The sequence below is a fragment of the Rhipicephalus microplus genome, chromosome 10 (genome assembly GCF_043290135.1).
Source record: "Rhipicephalus microplus isolate Deutch F79 chromosome 10, USDA_Rmic, whole genome shotgun sequence".
Classification (NCBI taxonomy): domain Eukaryota; kingdom Metazoa; phylum Arthropoda; class Arachnida; order Ixodida; family Ixodidae; genus Rhipicephalus; species Rhipicephalus microplus.
In genome coordinates, this window is record NC_134709.1 from 3,729,515 (window position 1) to 3,750,136 (window position 20,622).

The following is a 20,622-nucleotide window of genomic DNA, read 5'->3' on the forward strand; positions in this document are numbered from 1 at the left end:
AAAATCTATGATGTCACAGCCTTTGTTTAGAGAATTTGAAGGTGGCGTCGCTACCAGCACATTCTTTTCGTACGTTTTGTTGCTAACCGAACGCCACCTCACAGTAAGAGTGGTGTTTTCGGTATTGTGATACTGTATAAGGAGAAAAATAATTTTTGTTTTTAGTGTCCCTTTAAAGAAAAATGCATGTTTGGGCACATTCTGCAATGCACCGCTGCCAAAAAAAAATAAAGGCACCGTGTTGGCTACCCTGTGTATAGCCTGAAACGTCACTTTTGGCACTAAGTTAACAGGTAATGCAAATTATGCCACTTTTCCTGCCCAACAAGTAATTTATTTAAAAAGAGAGATGCACAGAATGAGCACATAAGAAGGTCTTTGGATAACAACTTTTCTGTTTCTTCATAGGTTAATAACTTAGCAATACCCAAAAATCTTTCTGCTGGACAAATTATTTCTCTATGGAACCTTGTCAAGAGACTGAAGGATTTACAAAATGAAGCAGAGAGTTTGTTACATATTATGTGCACAGCCAAGTGTATGTAGAAGGATGCAGCATTACTCAGATCAGTGCTTCCTTTTAGATTGATTGATTTGATATGTGGGGTTTAATGTCCCAAAACCTCCATAAGATCATGAGAGACGCCGTGGAGGAGGGCTCCGGAAATTTCAACCACCTGAGGTTTTTTAACGTGGGGTGAGCGCTTCCTTATGCACAGTGTAAGTATGCTCACTCCAGTTGCACAGAGCTCACTTCAATTGCAAGTCAGAAACCACACTAAGAATCCTTAAAACACCAAGATGTAAAATAAAGGTTACAACGACTTGAAATAAGGTTTGAAGTACCTTACAAAATAAATTCAATTCAACTATATAAAACAGCTACAAAGACATATTTTCGACAAGGTTAGCAGCTTGCCAAAAAATAAAAGTGACATATAGAGATATCTGCTCATAATGTATCGCCTTCTCTTTACTTCTTTAAGACACACCAACAGTGACACCAACATGGACATCTGGATTATTCTCCGGTATGCATTTCTTCCCTGCCTTTTTTCCGGCCTCGATTTCTGATTTCTAATGTAGGAATTTCAACTCAAATTTTCTGTATGAATCAACTGTGTGATAGACATGATGAAACAAAAGATATTGTAATAACAGACACACTGCAATAATTTGCCAGCTCTTTTGGGTTGGTGCTATCTTCCGCATAATTTAAACTCTCACCTTGAGTGCAGTGAGTGAGTGAATAAAGTTTGTAGAATGAACCCAAATAAGCATCATCACTTCCGAGCCTCATTTTGCTTTTTGGAGCAGAATCTGGGGCAGAGAAAATGGTGCTTCGGAGCAGCCTTGAGTGATTTTGGAGCAGAAAAAAATGCTAGTTTACTTAGCTATTGGTGTTTTTGAAGCATATGTATGTTCCTAATGACTCCTGAAGTTTGAAGCATCATTTAAGCATATATATATTTATTACTAAACATGCAGTATGCTAGTATGCAGCTAGTATACAAGCAGTATAGTAGCATCATTGGCGTAAATCATGGTGTTGTCAGGGGGGTCCAGATTTCCCTTGTGTTCAGAATGGGGAGAACAACACTTGGAAGTGTCCCCCTTGAGATTTAGCTTTAGCACATGATATAAGTGAGTCTGTTTATCGTAGTTAGTGTTAAATCAACTTGTTAAAAAATTGTTTATCCTATACTGAATAACTCTGTTAAATGCCCCTCAGCTGTGTGAACTATGGCTAAAAAAAAAAGTTAAAAAAAGACAGAAAAATGCAATTCATCCAACACCATGATTGTTTTGTTTTTCTTGAATTTTGCTTCCAAGCATACCTTAATTCTTATACATATATAAAGTTACAACCCACATTAAAAATAAATAAAATGGCCACCACGGCCTGAATTGAGTCACCCCTTGCGATTTTTTTGGATTTATGCCACTGAGTAGCATACCTGGATGACAATGTATACAGCTTGCTCTTGTTTCGTTTAGGCTCACTGGATATTCACATGGTTCAACTTCATTGTTTTTAGTTTGCTCACGCCATTTCAGAGCAGGCTTGGAGCAGTTGCTAGCAAATATTGCACTTTGCAGCAGCATGGAGCATCATTTCTATATTGGAGCAATTGGAGCAGAACTTCCATCACAGCATTGGTGGCATAGAGATTACTGAGCAGTTTATTCAATGACGACTGGTGAGTTGAATGCCTGGATTCGATTAAAGCTACAGCCCTAAATTTTGTGTAACTTTTAATAAGGTTACGTAGGCTTTTGTACAGCACACCACAATTTTGATATGTGGGATTTAACGCCCCAAAACCACCATATGATTATGAGAGACGCCGTAGTAGAGGGCTCCGGTCGACCACCTGGTGTTCTTTAACGTGCATTCATATCTGAACACACGGGCCTACAACATTTCGCCTCCATCGGAAATGTAGCCGCCGCAGCCGGATTCGATCCCACCACCTGCGGGTTAGCAGCCGAGTGCCTCAGCCACTAGACCACCGCGGCGGGGGCACACCACAATTTTGAAAGCCAGCATCTCATACTAGGCTTCCACTTAAACCCTTTCAGACTTCATCTATGAAGAACTGTCAGGTAACGTGTCAAATTGGCCTAACATTATTGTAATGCACTGAATATTCCATTTTACAAAAAATAATCCCATACCATGTTGATTTATGTATGTTATACTGACTTATTCTAACTAAACTGTAATTATATATATTTATCCTGAAGTCATTTATACTCTGTTTTTGTATAAAGTCTAATCTCAAGCTAGAAATACAGTGCAAATTCATTTTTAGTCATGTTCATTTTGAGCAAAGAAAAATTATTTTTTTGTATTTGCTCACAGGAAGCCACAGGTCAAACTATTGGTTGGACATGGTAGTGCCTTCAGCAATGTAACTATATTACACAGTACACTGCGAAATGAAATTAAATGACACAATTATCATGCAGGAGGTTGAATTGACCAAAGCGTCGGTTTATCTTGCACCATCTTAGCAACTAGTCAACCCAACTAAAAAAAGCAACTTGTCTTCACAATTGGGTACAAAGCATCCGAAAGGGTTAAAGAGATGCAGCCCAGCAAGGTGCCGGAAACTCAGCCGCTCACCAATGCCGCTGTGGTGGCGTCCCAGATGAGGCAACCTACAGAAGCGCAGTGCATCCAACAGGGTCTTGGGCCAGTGGCCCGTGCACTCGGCGAACGCCTGCACCAACAGAGCATGGGTGGCCAATGTGCTATGGCTCATATAACAATATGAACCAACTAGTCTATAAACAAGTACTTCAGAAAAGGATACAGATTCCACTCATCAGAACAACACCACTTTGCAAAAGGCCATGCATAAAACTTAAAATAAGCGACAGCTGGACTAGTTTGCAGGTATTTATTCTTAAAGGAGCACTGACATCAAATTTCAAGATCGAGTTGTGCCCATCATTCGATCGCTTGGTATGCATAGGTCTTCTTGGCCAAATTTGAACGGCAGCCGTCACGTGGAAGTTATTTTAATTCGATGTCAAACAGCGTAGAAAAGCTAAGGAAAGAAACGGAAAATAGACTGCCTTGCGACATCGACACTAGTGCTACGTGTTCGGTGTGATACATTCCACAAATACCATCCTGAGTGACGATGCCCTAGTAGTGATGACGTGTACGATCGGAGTGTTCTTATTCTGGCGCTGAAGCGCAGAAATGCACTCGCTCATCGCGTCTGATATTCGGCGCACTGGTTTGAATGATTTCGTGAAATTATCAAGATAAGAACCACCTTTAAAAGAATAGCGAAAAGAAAGAGCATGATTAAATGTGTGCTTGTTGGTCGACATGTCAGGGAATCAATGTGATGAAGCCACAACAGAGAACCCTCACAATTATGTAATTGACAAGTAGTTTGTTTCCAAAGTGCACATAATTGCTGTAGCGACACCTTCTGCAGCTGGGCTGACATCACTGGCTACACATGTGATGCATTTGCTATGGCGCTAATACATTCTTGCTCACACAACACAGAAATCAAGATGCTAGTCAGAATTTGACTTCTTTCTTGCCTGTGTTTGCATGCTTTTTCAACACCAACAGTCCTCACTGAACTTACCTTTTTCAAGTTGATCCATCGAGTCATGTAAGGCGGCACAGGTATGCCAAGGTAGGCACACTGTGAGGGGAGCCTGTGTATACCCCAACCTGCTTATTAACCACAGTTTGAACAAGAAATAGCAAGCAGTACAATTCAAAACAGCAAGAAAGGACGAGTTTTGAAGTGGCGTTTAATCGTTTAATCAGAGCATAGCACTGAATATCAAAAACCTAGTGCAGATAGATTTATGCTCATAAACTGAGTACTGGAGAGCTGTTCTCGAAGTACCCACCTATGGACATATCCACTTTGGCGGAGTGCAAAAAAACTTCACAAGTCTGAACTTGCGCATAAATGTGTTCAGATGTTTGAGAACGATGCAAGGAAAGTGTACCGACCTTCCAGGTGCATCAGGCGGATAGCCGCATTATTAAGCCTAACTCAAGTGCTAAAATCATTACAGTTCATGCACGGTCCTCAAGATGCGAGTCCAGAAGCGGATCTCTGACGCAAAGCCTTCGTTGTGTGAAATGTGTCCTGTACACCTAATTTGTGTCGAGAGTTGCAAAATCTTCACAACGTTAAAATTGCATAGCAGAAAAAGGACTGGAAACAGGGGGCACACTGCTCGCCAAACTCCAGCTAATCAGTGGAGGCCAAAGTGGATAGTTCACAAGGTGGATACATCGAGAATTGCATCCCTGGAGTGACAATTGGGTGGAATTATATGGTCAAGTGGTCACAACGGTGAAGAACGCTAGTGCAAGACTGGGATACTTTTTATTTGGGCACACCCGTGCTTGGAAAATGAAAGCTCAAAACATAAGCGATACATGCTGCCTATGAAAGTGGCATGAACAGTCATCGGCCGTGGAGTAATCTAATCTCCCATAAGGCATGTCAACATTTATACATGCGGCATTGAACATTCGAGCCTACTCGCTGGTGGCCGCGCCATTTTCGGGCTTATCTGAACTGTTCGCATTTGCACGCTCAAGCCTATCTGGAGATACAAGAATGTCGAAGATGCCCAGACATTCAGGCATGGTTTGCACGTGGCAGACCTTTGCACATTGCAGCCACACTGGATTTTAAAAAAAAAGGCTTCCACGTATCTGCTTCTCTTTAGTTCAACAGTTAGATTTCTTTTCGCACTCTTCCTCGCAATCTTACGCATGCACACATTGTGTTTACTTAAGACAAAGTGTACTGAAAGAGTGGTGCCAACTAAGAGATGAAAAAAAGAGGAAGGCATCCTCGCAAAGCGAATAACGACTGTATTTTACCTCCGACTTCCCCCAACTCTTTGAATCTCATAGTATAGAAAGCAGCATTTATTTCAGCAAGGCCAATAAGAAAATTATCAATAAATTTTAGCACTATTTTTTGGCAGGGTAGCAGGCACGCACTTCGTTTCTGTAGTGTCCACAGTGCTGTCAAGAAAAGTCGCCAAGTAACGTTTGTGACATACAAAGTTAAGCAGTATGGCCTCACATTTTCTGCAGGTCCCAATCACCAAAGGTAATAAACACTGTCCGTGCCTGAAGCAGGCCCTCCTTTTGCATCCAATCATCAAAGCGGCTGAGCACTTCCTGCAGATGTGGCTGATCGTCCACCATATCTTGCACAATGCCCGTCAGCTGCACACACGAGCAGAAAAAAATATACAAGTGAATACTGTAGTGAAACAAATAACAGAAATTATCAACTCCAGTCTGAGTCAAAAACTCAGTTCAGTTTTAAAGATTACATAACCTGCATATAAGGAACAACTAAAGTTATGCCACAGGTGAATCGGTAGCATAGCAGGTATGATCCAACAGCATAAACAGAACAAAAAAGAAAAATTATATGACAAAAATGCTTCTTCTTGCAGATATCCCCTTCAGGTGCATATTGTGATGCACTGTCTAAGAAAATTAAGAAATGTGGTGTTGATAGTGTTTAGATAATTTGTGTTAATTAGCATGTAATTAAATATCTAATTATTATTCTATTAGTAAGGTTCAATCCATGTGTTGTGGGTGTGCTATCAGCCCCTGCAAAGTGATTTGCGCCACACGTCTCACGGATAGGCCACATTTATGTTTGATAACCACAGAGCAGTAGGTGGCACAGTGCTCGTGTGAATTCACTATTACCATCATCATCATCATCGTTAGCTTGATAGCTGCAGCAGTGCCGCCCTGCGGCGAGGTTTGGTGCTTGCACAGAAAATATTTGGGACAGTCTTTGGCGTTTCGTGGCTGACGTGGATGGTCGAATCCTGACTGGGGCCCGTGGGAAGCGACAACCACGGGTCGTGTTCCATGCGTCCCTCGCGGTGAGTTGAACATCAATAACGCTGCCTTCGCATTACCTTGTGTTTTTTTTCTTTAGTGTCATATTGGGATAATTGTATAAAGTTGCTTTTAGCATGTCAGACATATTTGATTCAGCTCGTGATATCGTCGTTCGTAAAAGTAGCTGAATACATGTACAAGGATGCAGCGATGTCTTAGTGGATAGATTAGCAGCCTCGCGTGCAAAAGGTCCATGGTTCGATTCCCGGTGTCGCGCAGTTTTTAGCCGGATTGCAAAAAAAAAAATATATCCATGTGATCATGAAACTGCATTAAGAGGCCTGGGGTGTGGCCTCATCGGTGACCACCATAGGTAACGCACTCTCTCACCAGAGAAGGATTGGCCACCCTGGTGCAGTATCTGGCCACTACCTCCCACATGCATACATTAATTAACCCACAGCCCTCAGTAACCAGCGGCTACGAAGCAACTGACCACGACGGCGGTCAGATCTGCAATGCAGCAGAGGGTGCTAAGAATCTCTTGGTCCGGACAGGCCGTCATTGGAACCTCAACTTGGCAACGTTTAATGCTAGAACCTTATCTAGTTGGGAAATGTAGCTGTACTATTCGAGGAGCACAAACTGCTGGGCGAGTTGGTAATTCATCTTAACTGAGTTGCACGAAAAAATTGAAGCACAAAAGAAATGCGCAGCGCAGCGCGCCGTGTCCAAGTGTTTTCTTTTTGTACTTCAATTTTCTCGCGCAACTCAGTCAAGAGGTACTATACGAGTAGCTAGAGGGTGTTAAATGGGATGTAACAGGGCTCAGTGAAATTAGGAGGACAGATGAGATGTATACAGTGGCACAGAATGGGCACGTACTTTGCTATCATGGCTTGGCTGAAAGAACAGAACTGGGGATGGTGTTTCTTATCCACAGAAATATAGCTGGTAACATAGTGGAATACCATAGAATTAATGAAAGGGTCATAGGTACCATAATTAAACTCAATATGAGATACAAGATGAAGGTAGTACAGGCTTACGCGACTACATCCAGTCATGATGACGCACTAGTTGAAAGGCTCTATAAAGACGTGGAGTTAAAATGAGTAAGGTAAAAACAAAGTATACTATACTGATGAGTGACTTCAATGCAAAGGTGGGGAAAAAGCAGGCTGGAAACCAGGCAGTAGAAGATAATGGCATTGGTACTAGAAATGTCAGAGGGGAACTACTAGTAGAATTTGCAGAACGCAACCATTTATGGATTTTGAATACTTTCCACCGAGGGAACTGTAAGCAGACATGGAGGAGCCCCAATGCCGAAAGTAAGAATGAAATAGACTTTATACTCGGTGCACACCCAGGCATTGTGCAGAATAAGGAAGTGCTAGGCAAGGTACAATGCAGTGACCATAGAATGGTACAGTCTGGAATTTGGATGGACTTGAAGAAAAGCAACAAAAACTGATATGCAAGAAGCCAATATATGAGCTAGCACTGAGAGGGAAGTATAGGAGTTCAGAGTCTCGCTTCAGAACAGATCAGTCTCGTTTCAGGAAACCAGCCTTAGTGTTGACACTATGAATGATAATCTGACGAGTATCATGACGAGTATACGGTAGTTAGACAAGACACTGGCTAGCTGTCTCAGGAGACGAAGAACCTCAATAAAGGGGCCCTGTGACACATTTTGAGTATGTATTTCTAACCAGTTCTTCTGGTGCTGTGGAACACGCCGATATCGTTGCGCACATGGCAAAGCCGAAATTGACGCTGTTATAATGTCAATTCGTGAGACAAACTACCTTGATTTAAAACTACGGCGACACATCAGCTACTTTTGTGATGGCAAGTGACGTCATGTCATAAGACATGACGACAAGGACCGTGTGCTTTTTATTAGCTTGACGCGACAAATAGTGTGCAATATTCATATGGTAATAGCTAGGCCATACGAGTGAATGCTAAAAACAGCATAAACCTTTTTATGCTTTCTCAGAAAGAAATCATTCCTGTTTCTAAATGATGTAGTTTCAGAAGAACGAACACAGCACTTAGCCTGCGAACGAGGCTATGGTACGCCAGCAACTAAAAATAGAAACGCATGATGCGTTTTTAGCGAGCCAAAATTGCGACAGGTGGTGGGAGCCGGCGTTGCTGTAGAACGCGTCTTGCATGCAAGCCGAGAAGTGTCCCCCCCTAAGTGTATGTGTGTATCTTACACAGAGTGACCGTGGGAGAGTCTGCTACCCGATGCACGTGGTTCGTAGTAACCATGTTGACGATGCCATCAAAAAGAGCGATAGCGAGGTATTGTGTGAAGGCCTCAATGAGGTGACATTTCCGGAATGCCTGTATGAGATGTGCGCTGTGATTGGAAGCGGTCTTTGACGTCAGAACGTGGGTGAAATGCGAAAGAGAATGTTTTTCGTTGTCATCTGCTCGAGTTTACAACTTTGAAGACTCATAACTTCACTTTACGTGCAACAATTTTCATTATTCTTATTGCATTTGTTGCAAATTGTGTAGAGGACGAGGAGCGACGCTATCATCATTAGGACTAGAGCAGCGTGTTCGGGATAAAGAAGAAGCAGACGGGTGGGCTTCGCTATGGTCACGGTGGCTCATCCTAAACATTTTGAGGTCAACGTGGTGTCCATTACAAACGCTCCGCAGCACGAAGTCTCAAGCAATGTTCAGTTCAGTTTTCAGTTTTAGTTCAGTTTTATTTCCTTAAAGGCCCCCATTCAGGGGGTGTTACATAAGGGGTGGGATTACAATTCAAAACAGCGGAGATTCAATTAACATTGCAAACAAACAGTTAAAATTGAATTAACATGGCAGATGATCGGTGAGGCGTTCCAGGAAGGTAGATGATGAGGCAATTGTGACAATGTCGTAGGGCAGGCCGTTCCAGTCTGAAGCTGCTCTGAGGAAAAACGAAGCAGCAAACGTAGTGGTGCGTGATGGCGGGCGGGCAACTTGAAGTGAATGACTGGTGCGGTGGGAAATGCGTGAGGCGGCTGTTATATAAGGAGCTTGATTGAGTGAAGAATAAAAAAACTTATGATAAAGAGTTAGGCTAGCAATGCGGCGACGATAAGAAAGGAGTGATAGGCCAGATTCATGTTTCAATGGTGAAATGCTGATGTCATATGAATATGAGGAATGGATGAAACGGGTGGCCCGATTTTGAACACCTTCCAAGGCAGTGATTAGGTATGCTTGATGGGGGCTCCAGATGGCAGATGCGTATTCTAATTTTGGTCTTATAAGCGATTTATACGCGAGTAATCTAACATGTGGTGGGGAAAGGCGAAGGTGGCGTTTAAGAAAACTCAGTGTTTTGTTCGATGCTGAAATGATGTTTGTAATATGGGCGCGCCATGATAAATTAGAACAAAGGGTGACTCCTAGATATTTATACGATTCTACTAATTTGATACATGATTTAGAAATAGAATACTGAAAGCGAGAGGGATTGTGACGACGAGAGAAGGACAAGAGTTTGCATTTAGTGGGGTTGAGAGTCATTAGCCAAATATTACACCAGTTTATTATATTGTTAAGGTTGCTCTGAAGGATGTGATGGTCATGACAATTAGTAATAGTATGATAGATTACGCAATCGTCAGCGAACATGCGAATGTTACAGGAAACATGCAATGGTAAGTCATTAATATATATTAGGAATAGGAGAGGACCGAGAACAGACCCTTGTGGGACGCCTGAGGTGACTGGGAGTGGTTTAGACAGGTGGCCGTTAAGATAGACAGATTGCGAGCGGTTAGTTAGAAACTCCTCAAGCCACCTGAAGATGTTAGGATGCAAGTTTAGTTTTGAAAGTTTCAGTAACAGACGCTGGTGAGGAACCTTGTCGAAAGCTTTTGCAAAATCAAGGAATATTGAGTCGGTTTGGATATTGCAGTCGAGATTAGTCTGTAGGTCATGAACGAATTGTGCTAATTGGGTTTCGCAAGAAAGGCCCTTTCGAAATCCGTGCTGTGAAGGATGAAAAAATTCGTTGGAGTCCAAAAAATTGAAGATTTGTGAGTAGATGACGTGTTCCATGATCTTACAAGGCACGCTGGTTAATGAAATGGGGCGGTAGTTCAAGGGTGAGTTTCTGTTACCTGATTTGTAGACTGGAACGACCTTGCCCGTTTTCCAATCATCAGGCATGATTCCTGAGGTGAGTGACTGTGAGAAGATAAGACATAAGTATGCTGCGCAAGTCGATTTCACATTCTTGAGGAGTTTCGAGTTGATGGAATCCATACCAGCTGATGAAGAAAGTTTTAATTTGTGGATTATAGATGAAATGCCTTCTTCGAAGAAGGTGACAGCAGGCATGAAAGTTTCTACGCTAAATGATGGCGACTGTGAGGGCATGTCAAGTTCAGTAGTGAAGACAGATGCAAATGCTTCGTTGAATATTTCTGCGCAATCATGGTCAGTCACTGTCTCGTGTGAATCATTCGTTAGTTTAATATCGGAAGGATGTGTGGGGTTTAGAACTTGCCAGAATTGCTTGGGGTTCCTGATTAAGAGATTAGGTAAGTCTATATGGAAAAACGAGTATTTGGCTTTACGAACAGATAGCAAATATGATTTTTCAGCTTCGATGTATTTTTGCCATGCAGTAGGCTTGCCGTTGCGTTTGGCGGTACGAAAAAGTAGTTTCTTTTTGTTTTCAAGTTTTTTTAAATGCCGAGAAAACCATGGTTTATTGCGGTTAGTTTGAAAAGTAATCTTCGGGATAAACATATCAGAGAGGTGATTTACTTTGCCCTTAAAGATCAACCAGTTGTCATGAACTGAGCGCGTGTGAAATGTAGATTCATACTGATTAAAAGAGTTACTGAGATCTTCAGATATTGCACTATAGTTACCCTTATCATAAAGAACAATTGTTTTATTAGTCGTCTGTTTTTTGGTCGAGGTAAATGAAAATAAAGCATGTATGACCTTGTGGTCGCTGATCTCAGGAAGGTAAGTAATAGATAATAGGTTCTCGGGGCTATTGGTTAATATCAGGTCGAGAATATTTGCTGATCCTCGTGTGACACGGGTTGGTTGGGCGACTAATTGTGTAAGGTTAAAGTTGAGACATACATCGAGGAAGTTTTTCGCCTCTGCGTGACATGATAATGTAGAAGTAACTATGTTTTGCCAGTCAATATTAGGGTAGTTAAAATGACCGAACAGAAGAATGCGAGCCTTTGGGTAAGCGGAAGTAAGTTTTTGAATGGAATTGTTCAGATGACATGGAAAATTTGGATCCGTTTGCGGGGGCCTGTAGCAGACGCCAAGTAGGACAGTTACGGTGTTAGTACGACAAATTAGCCACAGGGATTCGGTATCGGAATCGACGATACCGATGTCAAGGTGTCATGCTTCTTGACCTGGTTCTCGGGAATGGTTTGGCTTCGCACATCAGCTTCACAAAAGTCCTCGAGGCTGCGACTGCGGTCGAAATTTGTGAACGCCGCTACGTCTCACCTCCGAAGGTCCTTTCTCCCAGGTTTCGGCACCAAAATGCTGAGGAAAAGATGAGCTGCCTTGCCCATAGCGAAGCCCGCCCGTCCATCTCTTCTTTATTCCGAACACGCTGCTCTAATCCTAGTAATGATAGTATCGCTCCTCATTTTCTACACAATTTGCAACAGCATTAATCTCAGTAATCATCGCTACACGCGCTCCGGTGCTAGATAAGAATGTCCCAAAAGTGTCGCAGGGGCCCTTTAAAAAACATCAAAGAATGAAAGCCTCAAATGCAGCAGTCAAACTAGAACTGACAGAGCTTTCGAAGTTGATTAATAAGCGTAAGGTATCTGATGTAAGATGATATAACATGTATAGATTTGACACATTCTAAAGAGCGAAGGAAGCATCAAAGCCGTGAAGAGGAAACTTGGAATAGGCTAAAACTAGATGTATGCACTAAGGGACAAGGAAGGCAAAGTAACTACCAATATGAATAAAATAGTTAAAATAGCAAAGGAGTTTTACAGGATAAGGATGAAGGGCTGGATCCAAAACTTTATGACGATAAACTTAAAATTAATGACGAAACATATGTTTGGGATGATTTAACAGGTAGACGAATGAAGCTCATATTGTCCCCCGCGCAGTCGCAGTCGAAGTGACATGATCCCGGCAGCGATTCTTATCGCAACAGGCTCGTTGTATTGAATATGAATGCCCAAAGTGTTGTCAATAAATCCCAATCCCTGGAAATTGCATTACTTGTGCACAACCCCGACGTAGCAGTAATAACTGAGACTTGGTTAACCAGCGATATCACTGACGACTGCGTCTTTCCTTTATCGTTTTCGGTCTTCAGACGTGAACGTGGGTCACGAGGGGGGGGTGTGGCTGTTCTGTTAAAGAAAAATGTGAAAGCTGTGGTTTTAAATCAAATAGAAGACCACGAAAGCCTACTTCTCAAGATAACATTTTCTAGTTTTACTTTCGTCCTATGTGCACTGTACAGACCTCCCAGTTCTGATTCTTCTTATTTGCGAAAGCTCCAAGATCATTTGTTTAGTTTCCGCAAAACCAGGCTTATGCTTGTTGGCGATATCAATCTACCAGGTATTGATTGGCCTACTGGATGTGTCGGAGCCGCAGAGCACTCTGATATTCTATCCGACATTATGCTAACTCATAATTTAAACCAGGTTGTTCTTGAGCCCACCAGAATTTGCGGTACAGCTAGGTCCGTACTCGATCTTGTGTTCTTAGATCGCAGTTTTTCTGATTATTCATTACATGTAAGTGACGGGATTTCTGATCACAAGGTTGTAGTTACCAATGTCTTTCTAGAACCTAAAAAATGTTTAGCGGGAGTTAAGCATACATATGTCAAAGACTACTCCAGGGCGAGGGATGAGTCTGTTTTGGATTACCTTGACATAGCTTACGAAAGCTTTCAAGGTAATGATGTGCGGCATTTGTGGGAAATGTTTAAAGAGCATTGCAAATTTTGTTTAAAGTCTTTTATACCTGATAAGAAAAAACGAACCAAAAGGGTCAATCCATGGATTAACCGAGATATTATTCACCTAAAACGGCGAATTAAACGTATCAAGAAGAGTCGCAGTCCCGATTGTGATGTCTTAAATAGGTTAGTCTCCAAACTTTCGAGCAGCGTAAAATCCGCAAGGAAACAGTATTTTTGTGAAAGTTTGCCTCAGTTCATTTTAAACGATCCAGGAAAGTTCTGGAATCACATCCGCAGTGCACGTAAATCGGTCGATCAATTATTGGTTGATGGCAAGATGGAAACATCTCGTCTCTCCATTGCTAATGCTTTCAATTCCTTTTTTCATTCTGTATTTTCAAACGATCTAGGTGATGAATTTTATATGGAGGCTCATTCGGAACAGATCGAGCTTGTTTCTTTTGAAGGAGTTTTTGAAATGCTTCTGCGATTAGATCCTAAGTGCACTACTGGCCCGGATGAAATCCCGAACGCCTTTCTGCGTCGCTATGCAGAATCTTTAGCTCGGTTTTTGACAGTGATTTTTTGTGAGTCTTTTCGGACGTCCGTGCTGCCCCATGATTGGCTTATGGCTAGGGTAATTCCAGTTTTTAAAAAAGGAGACCGTTTCCATGTTGACAATTATCGACCAATTTCCTTAACGTGCTGTTGTTGCAAGACGATAGAACATATTGTAGCTAACCATATTCTTGATGTACTGGAAAAGAATAAAACATTGAGTCCCTTCCAACATGGTTTTAGAAGGGGATTTTCTACTGTTACGCAGTTGGTCACCGCCGTTCATAGTTTTAGTTCAATCTTAGATCACTCCGGGCAAATTGATGTTTTGTTTTTAGACTTAAGCAAGGCATTCGACAGGGTTCCTCACGGTAGCCTTCTTTTAAAACTTAAACAAGCAGGAATTCCTTCTACACTTGTAAATTGGGTTAATTCGTATTTGAAAGATCGAACGCAATTTGTAGACATCGATGGTACTTATTCCTCCTCTCTAACAGTGACATCAGGTGTGCCCCAGGGAAGTGTGCTGGGGCCCCTGCTTTTTTTGTTGTATGTTAATGATTTAGTGTCTGTGGTTGGCGATACTGTGAATATTGGAATGTTCGCGGATGATATCATGATTTATACTGAAGTGCAGTCTGCTTCTGATCAACATCGGCTAGATAAGGCTTTATGTGACATATCATCTTGGTGCGACAAATGGGGCATGAAAATTAGCACTACAAAAACAGTTCTTTTACGTATAACCAGGAAACGAAACCCCATAACTTTCCGGTACAAAATTAAAAACACCTTAATCGAGGAGGTTAGTAAGTTTAAATACCTAGGTATCGTATTGAACTCCAGATTAGATTGGAACGACCACATTCAGCAGGTAACTTCTTCAGCGCTAAAAAAACTTGGTCTTTTACGGCATAAACTTCGAGGTACACCTAGTAACGTTAAGCTTTTAGCGTATAATTCCATAATTAGGCCTAAACTGGAGTATGCAGCGGTTGTTTGGGACCCGTACACAAACAAAAACATTAACGAATTGGAGAAGGTTCAGAGGAGGGCTGTCCGTTTTATTTATAATAAATATAAAAGAAGTGATTCTCCGTCAGGTATCATGACACTCAATAAAATCCAACCACTACACATTAGACGCCAAATTGCCCGCTTAGCTTTTATGGAATCCCTAATTAAGTGTAAGACTGGATTATCACCCACTCCATTCATTAGTCCGTCCACCACGAGGAAAACACGACACACACATAGCCACAGTTTATCCCCATTCTTTGCCCGAACAAATACCTTTAAGTTTTCATATTTTCCACGCACGGTAGATGACTGGAATAAATTGCCAGAAAGAATTTTTAGTGGAAATTTTATGACAGCCCTACACGATCATTTTAGAAACTTTTAATTACTGACGATCGGGTTTTTAGCAATGTTACTTGAAGTTGTGCGTGATTTTCTAGTTTTATTTGGATTGGAAACCCTGCTATGTTTGTGCGAAAAGTCGGTTTCACCGTGGCTTGTTTATTTTGTAGTTCTAAGTGAATTCTGCGTTTTGTTGCTTCATTGTTTTTTTTTTGCATTGCATTGTATGTGCATGAACATTCTTTTTTTCTGCCCGTCCTGCTTGGACCATTAAATTGGTCTGCAGTATTGTATAAATAAATAAATAAATAAATAAGACCTGTACAGTAGCTGGAAAAACCACGACCCTAATATAAGAACTAGCAGTAACCCACATAGCATCCCACCAGTAATGATAGAAGAAGTAAAAAAAGCCTTGGAGGGAATGCAAGGAGGCAAAGCTGTTAGTGAGGATCAGATAACAACAGATCTGCTGAAAGACAAAAAACAGATTGTGTTAAAATAACTAGCCGCAAAGTTTATGAAGTGTCTCCTGACGGGTTGGGTACCAGTATCTTGGAAGAATAAGATCTGCTGAAAGACAAAGGACAGATTGTGTTAAAATAACTAGCCACGATGTTTATAAAGTGTCTCCTGACGGGGTGGGTACCAGTATCTTGGAAGAATACAAACATCTTGAGGGGAGATGCGGGTCGAAAAACTAAAGTTTTTTTTCAAAATTACAGATTTTTTTTATTTTCGCCTGTTTTGATAAGATTAGTACCTCTAATGTTATGAAAAAAAAAATGCAGGTCAAGACTTAATTGGAAATGCTTTAAAACTGAATCTAAAGAGCACAAGGTGCCTGTTAAAAGGTCCAAATTGTGCAGTCTTTGAGCACCTTGCTGCCGATAATGCGCCGCCGCTAGCCATTGTTGATCGCATGAGTCGAAGAGTCGAGCCTCACTCTTGAAATAACAACAGTTTCTCTCGCTGATGCAGCGCAAGAAATAATAAAAAGAATCACTCTTCTGCGTGTTTTTCGAGCGCCTTGACTGGCTTATAGCGTCGTATGAATCGGGGACCGCCATTGGCCGCTGCGCGCCTGTATGTGCTGTGAAGCCTATTTGCGTGGTCCATGTCTTGTCGAGCAGCACAGCTGAACAATGCTTTTCTCTTGTAATTATCTTCTTTATGAATGAAAAAAGCTACTGCTTACAAGTGAAAGACGTTGTGCAGTGCGCTTTGTAAGAATAGGCTACGAGCAGCTGGTCCGATTTGCGGCAGTTGTTGGCGTGCAAAAGCCAATGCATCAAAATTCATTCACACCCGTCAGCCGAAAAATTCGTGATGCGGCAATGGATGACGTCAGCGCCAATCTTGCGAGATCGAAACAGCTCGCAGTGAGGGAACTTAGCGGGGACGACATTTCCATTATGTTCGACAGTATGTGGCACAAACATGGCCGCAAAATGGCATGGCACTAGACTTAGTTTGGATTTCACACTCCTAGCTTGCAGTTGGCAGAAGGCTCTGCCAAACGGAGTGGAAGTTTGGCAAGTGTTTCATGGTCCTGTCTGTGAGCGAAATCTCTGTAACGATTCGGCTCGAAAAAGACGAGAGGGACAAACTTATGGTGCTGGCATATTTTAGTGGCAGCGGCCCCTATAAGAAGCATTGTTCTTTTTGGTTGTCAAATTTCATCTGATTTAATGATACCTTTCATAAATAAAAACTCAATTTTAACTTTAAAACTCGTTTTTCTCAAAACACAAATTTTGCCATTTCTTTTCAATGTGCCCCTCCTTTTTCGGGCACTTTTAGCACCCGGATACGCATGAAATTTTGCCCGATTTTTTTTCAAAGTATGACAAATACAATTATCTAGTTTAAATTTCAATATTTTATTGTATAATGAAAAAATTGTATGTAAACTTTATTAGGGTAGGTGAGATATGGACTTTTTACGTATATTATTTTTCACACCTCTTACATATTTTGTATGTGCTACCTAAATAGTTATTTGCATTCTACACTTTATTTGAAACATTAGGAACTATGAATGGTAAAAAAATTATGGAAGTTTGGGGATGAAAAGAGGGGGGCAAAAGTTTTCCCTTTGTCATGTTGCAAAGATATAAGTGTGCAACTTGCAAGAAGAGTAATTATATATTTGAAATCAGCATAAAAAGTTCTATAAACAGATTAAGTTTCATTGCTCTAGGATGAATATTAAAAAAAAGTGACTTCGAGTAGCATCTCCCCCTTAATACATAAGAAAGGAGATGACCAGGACTTGAAGAATTCCCGGCCGATCAGCTTGCTCTTTGTCATATAAAAGCTATTTACAAAGGTAATTGATAACAGAATTAAGACAACATAAGAATTCAATCAACCAAACGAACAAGCAGGGTTTCGAACAGGCTACTCAACAATAGAATACATTCATACTATCAGGTAATAGAGAAATGCTCAGAATACAGGCAACCACTAGATAGTCTTCATAGAATATGAGAAGGCATTTAATTCAGTAGAAATATCAGCAGTCATGCAGACACTGCGGAATCAGGGCATCGATAAAGTATATATAAACATCCTGAAAGAAATCTACAGGGGATCAACTGCTACCATAGTGCTTCATAAAGAAAGCAACAGAATACCAATCAAGAAGGGCGTAAGTCAGGGGGACACAATCTCCCCAATGCTATTTACCGCGTGCTTACAGAAGGTTTTCAGAAACCTAGAATGGGAGCAGTTAGAGATAAGAGTTAATGGAGAGTACATTTGTAACCTGCGGTTCGCCAATGACATTGCACTGCTGAGTAACTCAGGGGACGAATTGCAACTCATGATTACGGAGTTAGACAAGGATAGCAGAAAGGTTGGTCTTAAAATAATCTGCAGAAAACGAAAGTAATGTACGAAAACCTCGGAAAAGAGCAGCGCTTCGAGATAGGTAATAGTGCACTTCAAGTTGTAAAGGCTATGTCTACTTAGGGCAGGTAATAACTGCGGAGCCAAACCACGAGATTGAAGTAACTATAAGAATAATAATGGGGTGGAGCACATTTGGCAAGCACTCTCAAATGATGACAGGTAGATTGCCATTATCCCTCAAGAAGAAGGTATATAACAGCTGCATCTTGCTTATACTTAGCTACGGAGCAGAAACCTGGAGACTTACAAAGAGTGTTCAGCTTAAATTGAGGACGACGCAGCGAGCAATGGAAAAGAAAATGGTAGGTGTAACTTTAAGAGACAAGAAGAGAGCAGAGTGGATTAGAGAACAAACCAGGGTTAAGAATATCATCCATCCATCCATGCAGTGGACTGCTGCGCCACCTGTAGGTCCCGCACTTTTCTCATAGTGATGCTTGTGTCGGAAGTCCACACTTCTACGCAATAATGTAGTCCAGTAACAACTTCCATGAAAAAAAAGTGGTGGCAGCAAATGCTCACCTCTGTGCAAAATGCAGTCAGCTGAGGATGTGCCTGTGGCTGGACGTAAGAGTGGAAAGTTGACTCTGTCTCAAAGGTCTGGCCATTAACCTTGAGGACTGGAAACTCAATGATTTCCTGCAGAAGTGTTGAAAAGCAGGCTTGAATTCATTGTGAAATTTTGGCAGTGCAAACTAACTGGACAAAGAAAGAGTGGGACACAAACAAGCACAGGTTTAAACTTGGATTTATTGACAGATGATATAAATACTAGAAAAAAAACATGAAAAAAAAGTGAAATACTAGAAAGAATGGTACACCAAAACCAAGTGTTATCCAGAAACAAGATCTTATTGTCTAGAAGCGATACATAAAGTGAGCTGACTCAACTATCAATGTTCTTTTTTATAAAAATGCTTTTCACGATCTCCAGAGCTTTCATGTCATGATTAGCGTAGAGAACAGACATGCGTGAACATTCAGGTATGCAACCACACTTTATGCGATGGGCAAACAAATCGAAACCTGGTGCCGACTTGAGTGCATTGTGGTGCTCTGGTATTCAGTGAATAAATACAAGTTTAAGTCTGCGTTTCTCTGTGTCCTGTTTCTTCAATGTACCACTAGTTCACACTGCCAAAATTTTACAATGAATTTTCTGCAGAACTGCGATGCCCAGAAAATTACGAAAGCAATAATGTAAAGCATCAACTCGGCAGACACTAAACCAAGGCTTGGAGTAATAACCTACCAAGATATTTCGCTATGTCCTTTGCCAGCATCATTAATTTTAGAGCCAGGGTCGAGAGCAACATATTACTGAATCTCAGAATAAGAGAGAGCTGAGCTAGTTGATAAGTATTGATTCTAAACGAGACTGGGCCTGCAAACACGGACAAATGCCGAATAAAGGTGCACAATGATGAAAAAGAAGCAAGGCATGAAAACAGACAAGAATAATAGACAACCGACATAACACGCCAACAAATTCACTAACTTTCATACAAGTGGTACCCGCACTAGGTGATTGGCCGGGATTTCGTAGTTTCAAATTTAGTACATCGTTTGAACTGTTTTCGTGTCTTCTTCCTTCTTAATCAGCGTTTGTGGTGTCTTGACTTCTTTCTTGGGTCCATGTTTGGAACCACGTTTTTTAAAAGCAACTGGCAACACACTTAGGCAAAAGCGGGCAGTGGATTACCTGCGGTGTTGGCACTCCTTTCTCTGCGCTGCAGGTGGCCTCAAAGTCAAGCACGAGGAAATAATCATACCCCTGCTTGGGCATCGCAGTGGCGGGCGAGAGGTACGCCGGCGATGCCAGGCGAGACATTTGTTTTTTGGGAAACGCCAAGTGCGTGTAACCAGCCGACTTTGCAAGGCGAGGTACTGTGGTGCCGGCCTGCAGTGCCGCATGCGTAATACGACACAAAAGCGACGCGTTCCTGTAGAGAACGAACTGTAGAGCCATTCACTCGCATGGATAAAGATACCATTCACAACGCCTTCACATACACACACATATGACACCTAGCCAGCTAACTATGGTGTCAATCAACTTTCAAGTGAGAACTGCAGTAGAGTGCCTAGAATTTGCACTAGGTTAACGCCATGTTTTGCCATGTGCTGTACGAAACTAGGGCTGTTTTGGCGCTCAGTCACCCATAACAATTTAGCTTTTCCTCCGTGGTAAATGCCAAAAATTCTGCAACTTGTGAATAAAAACAAAGCTTTTAATGTAATTTATTTTATTTATTTGACAATACTGCTAGCTCTTCGCACTAAACTGTTGTACAGGGTGCGTTCACAGCATCCTGTACATAAAGTAGTGTCATACATACATGTGTTTTTTTTTTCTTTAGCTTTTTCATTTCAATTGTTTTATTGTTTTCTAGAACAAGAAAAAAATGCTGCGACTAAGGGCACATGCGTCTAGTACAGTGCCCCCAGT

General features: G+C 41.5%; 1 protein-coding gene across 3 annotated transcripts in view; it reads right to left on the bottom strand.

Moving 5' to 3' along the window:
- The window catches only part of Snp (Snipper), a 24,646-nt gene extending 4,340 nt beyond the window's left edge, over window positions 1-20,306 (bottom strand). The window contains exons 1-5 of one of the 3 annotated variants that reach the window (XM_075874881.1): window positions 19,876-20,305; window positions 18,696-18,812; window positions 5,642-5,740; window positions 4,119-4,191; window positions 3,131-3,227 (exon numbers count right to left, since the gene is read on the bottom strand). In XM_075874881.1, the coding sequence (XP_075730996.1) occupies window positions 3,166-3,227; window positions 4,119-4,191; window positions 5,642-5,740; window positions 18,696-18,812; window positions 19,876-20,142 (618 nt within the window). In that variant the 5' untranslated portion in view covers window positions 20,143-20,305 and the 3' untranslated portion in view covers window positions 3,131-3,165. Of the gene's footprint in view, window positions 1-3,130; window positions 3,228-4,118; window positions 4,192-5,594; window positions 5,741-18,695; window positions 18,813-19,875 lie in introns of all 3 variants that reach the window. The other 2 variants (XM_037432590.2, XM_075874880.1) reach the window with 2 other exon arrangements.
- Window positions 20,307-20,622: the final 316 nt, after the last annotated feature.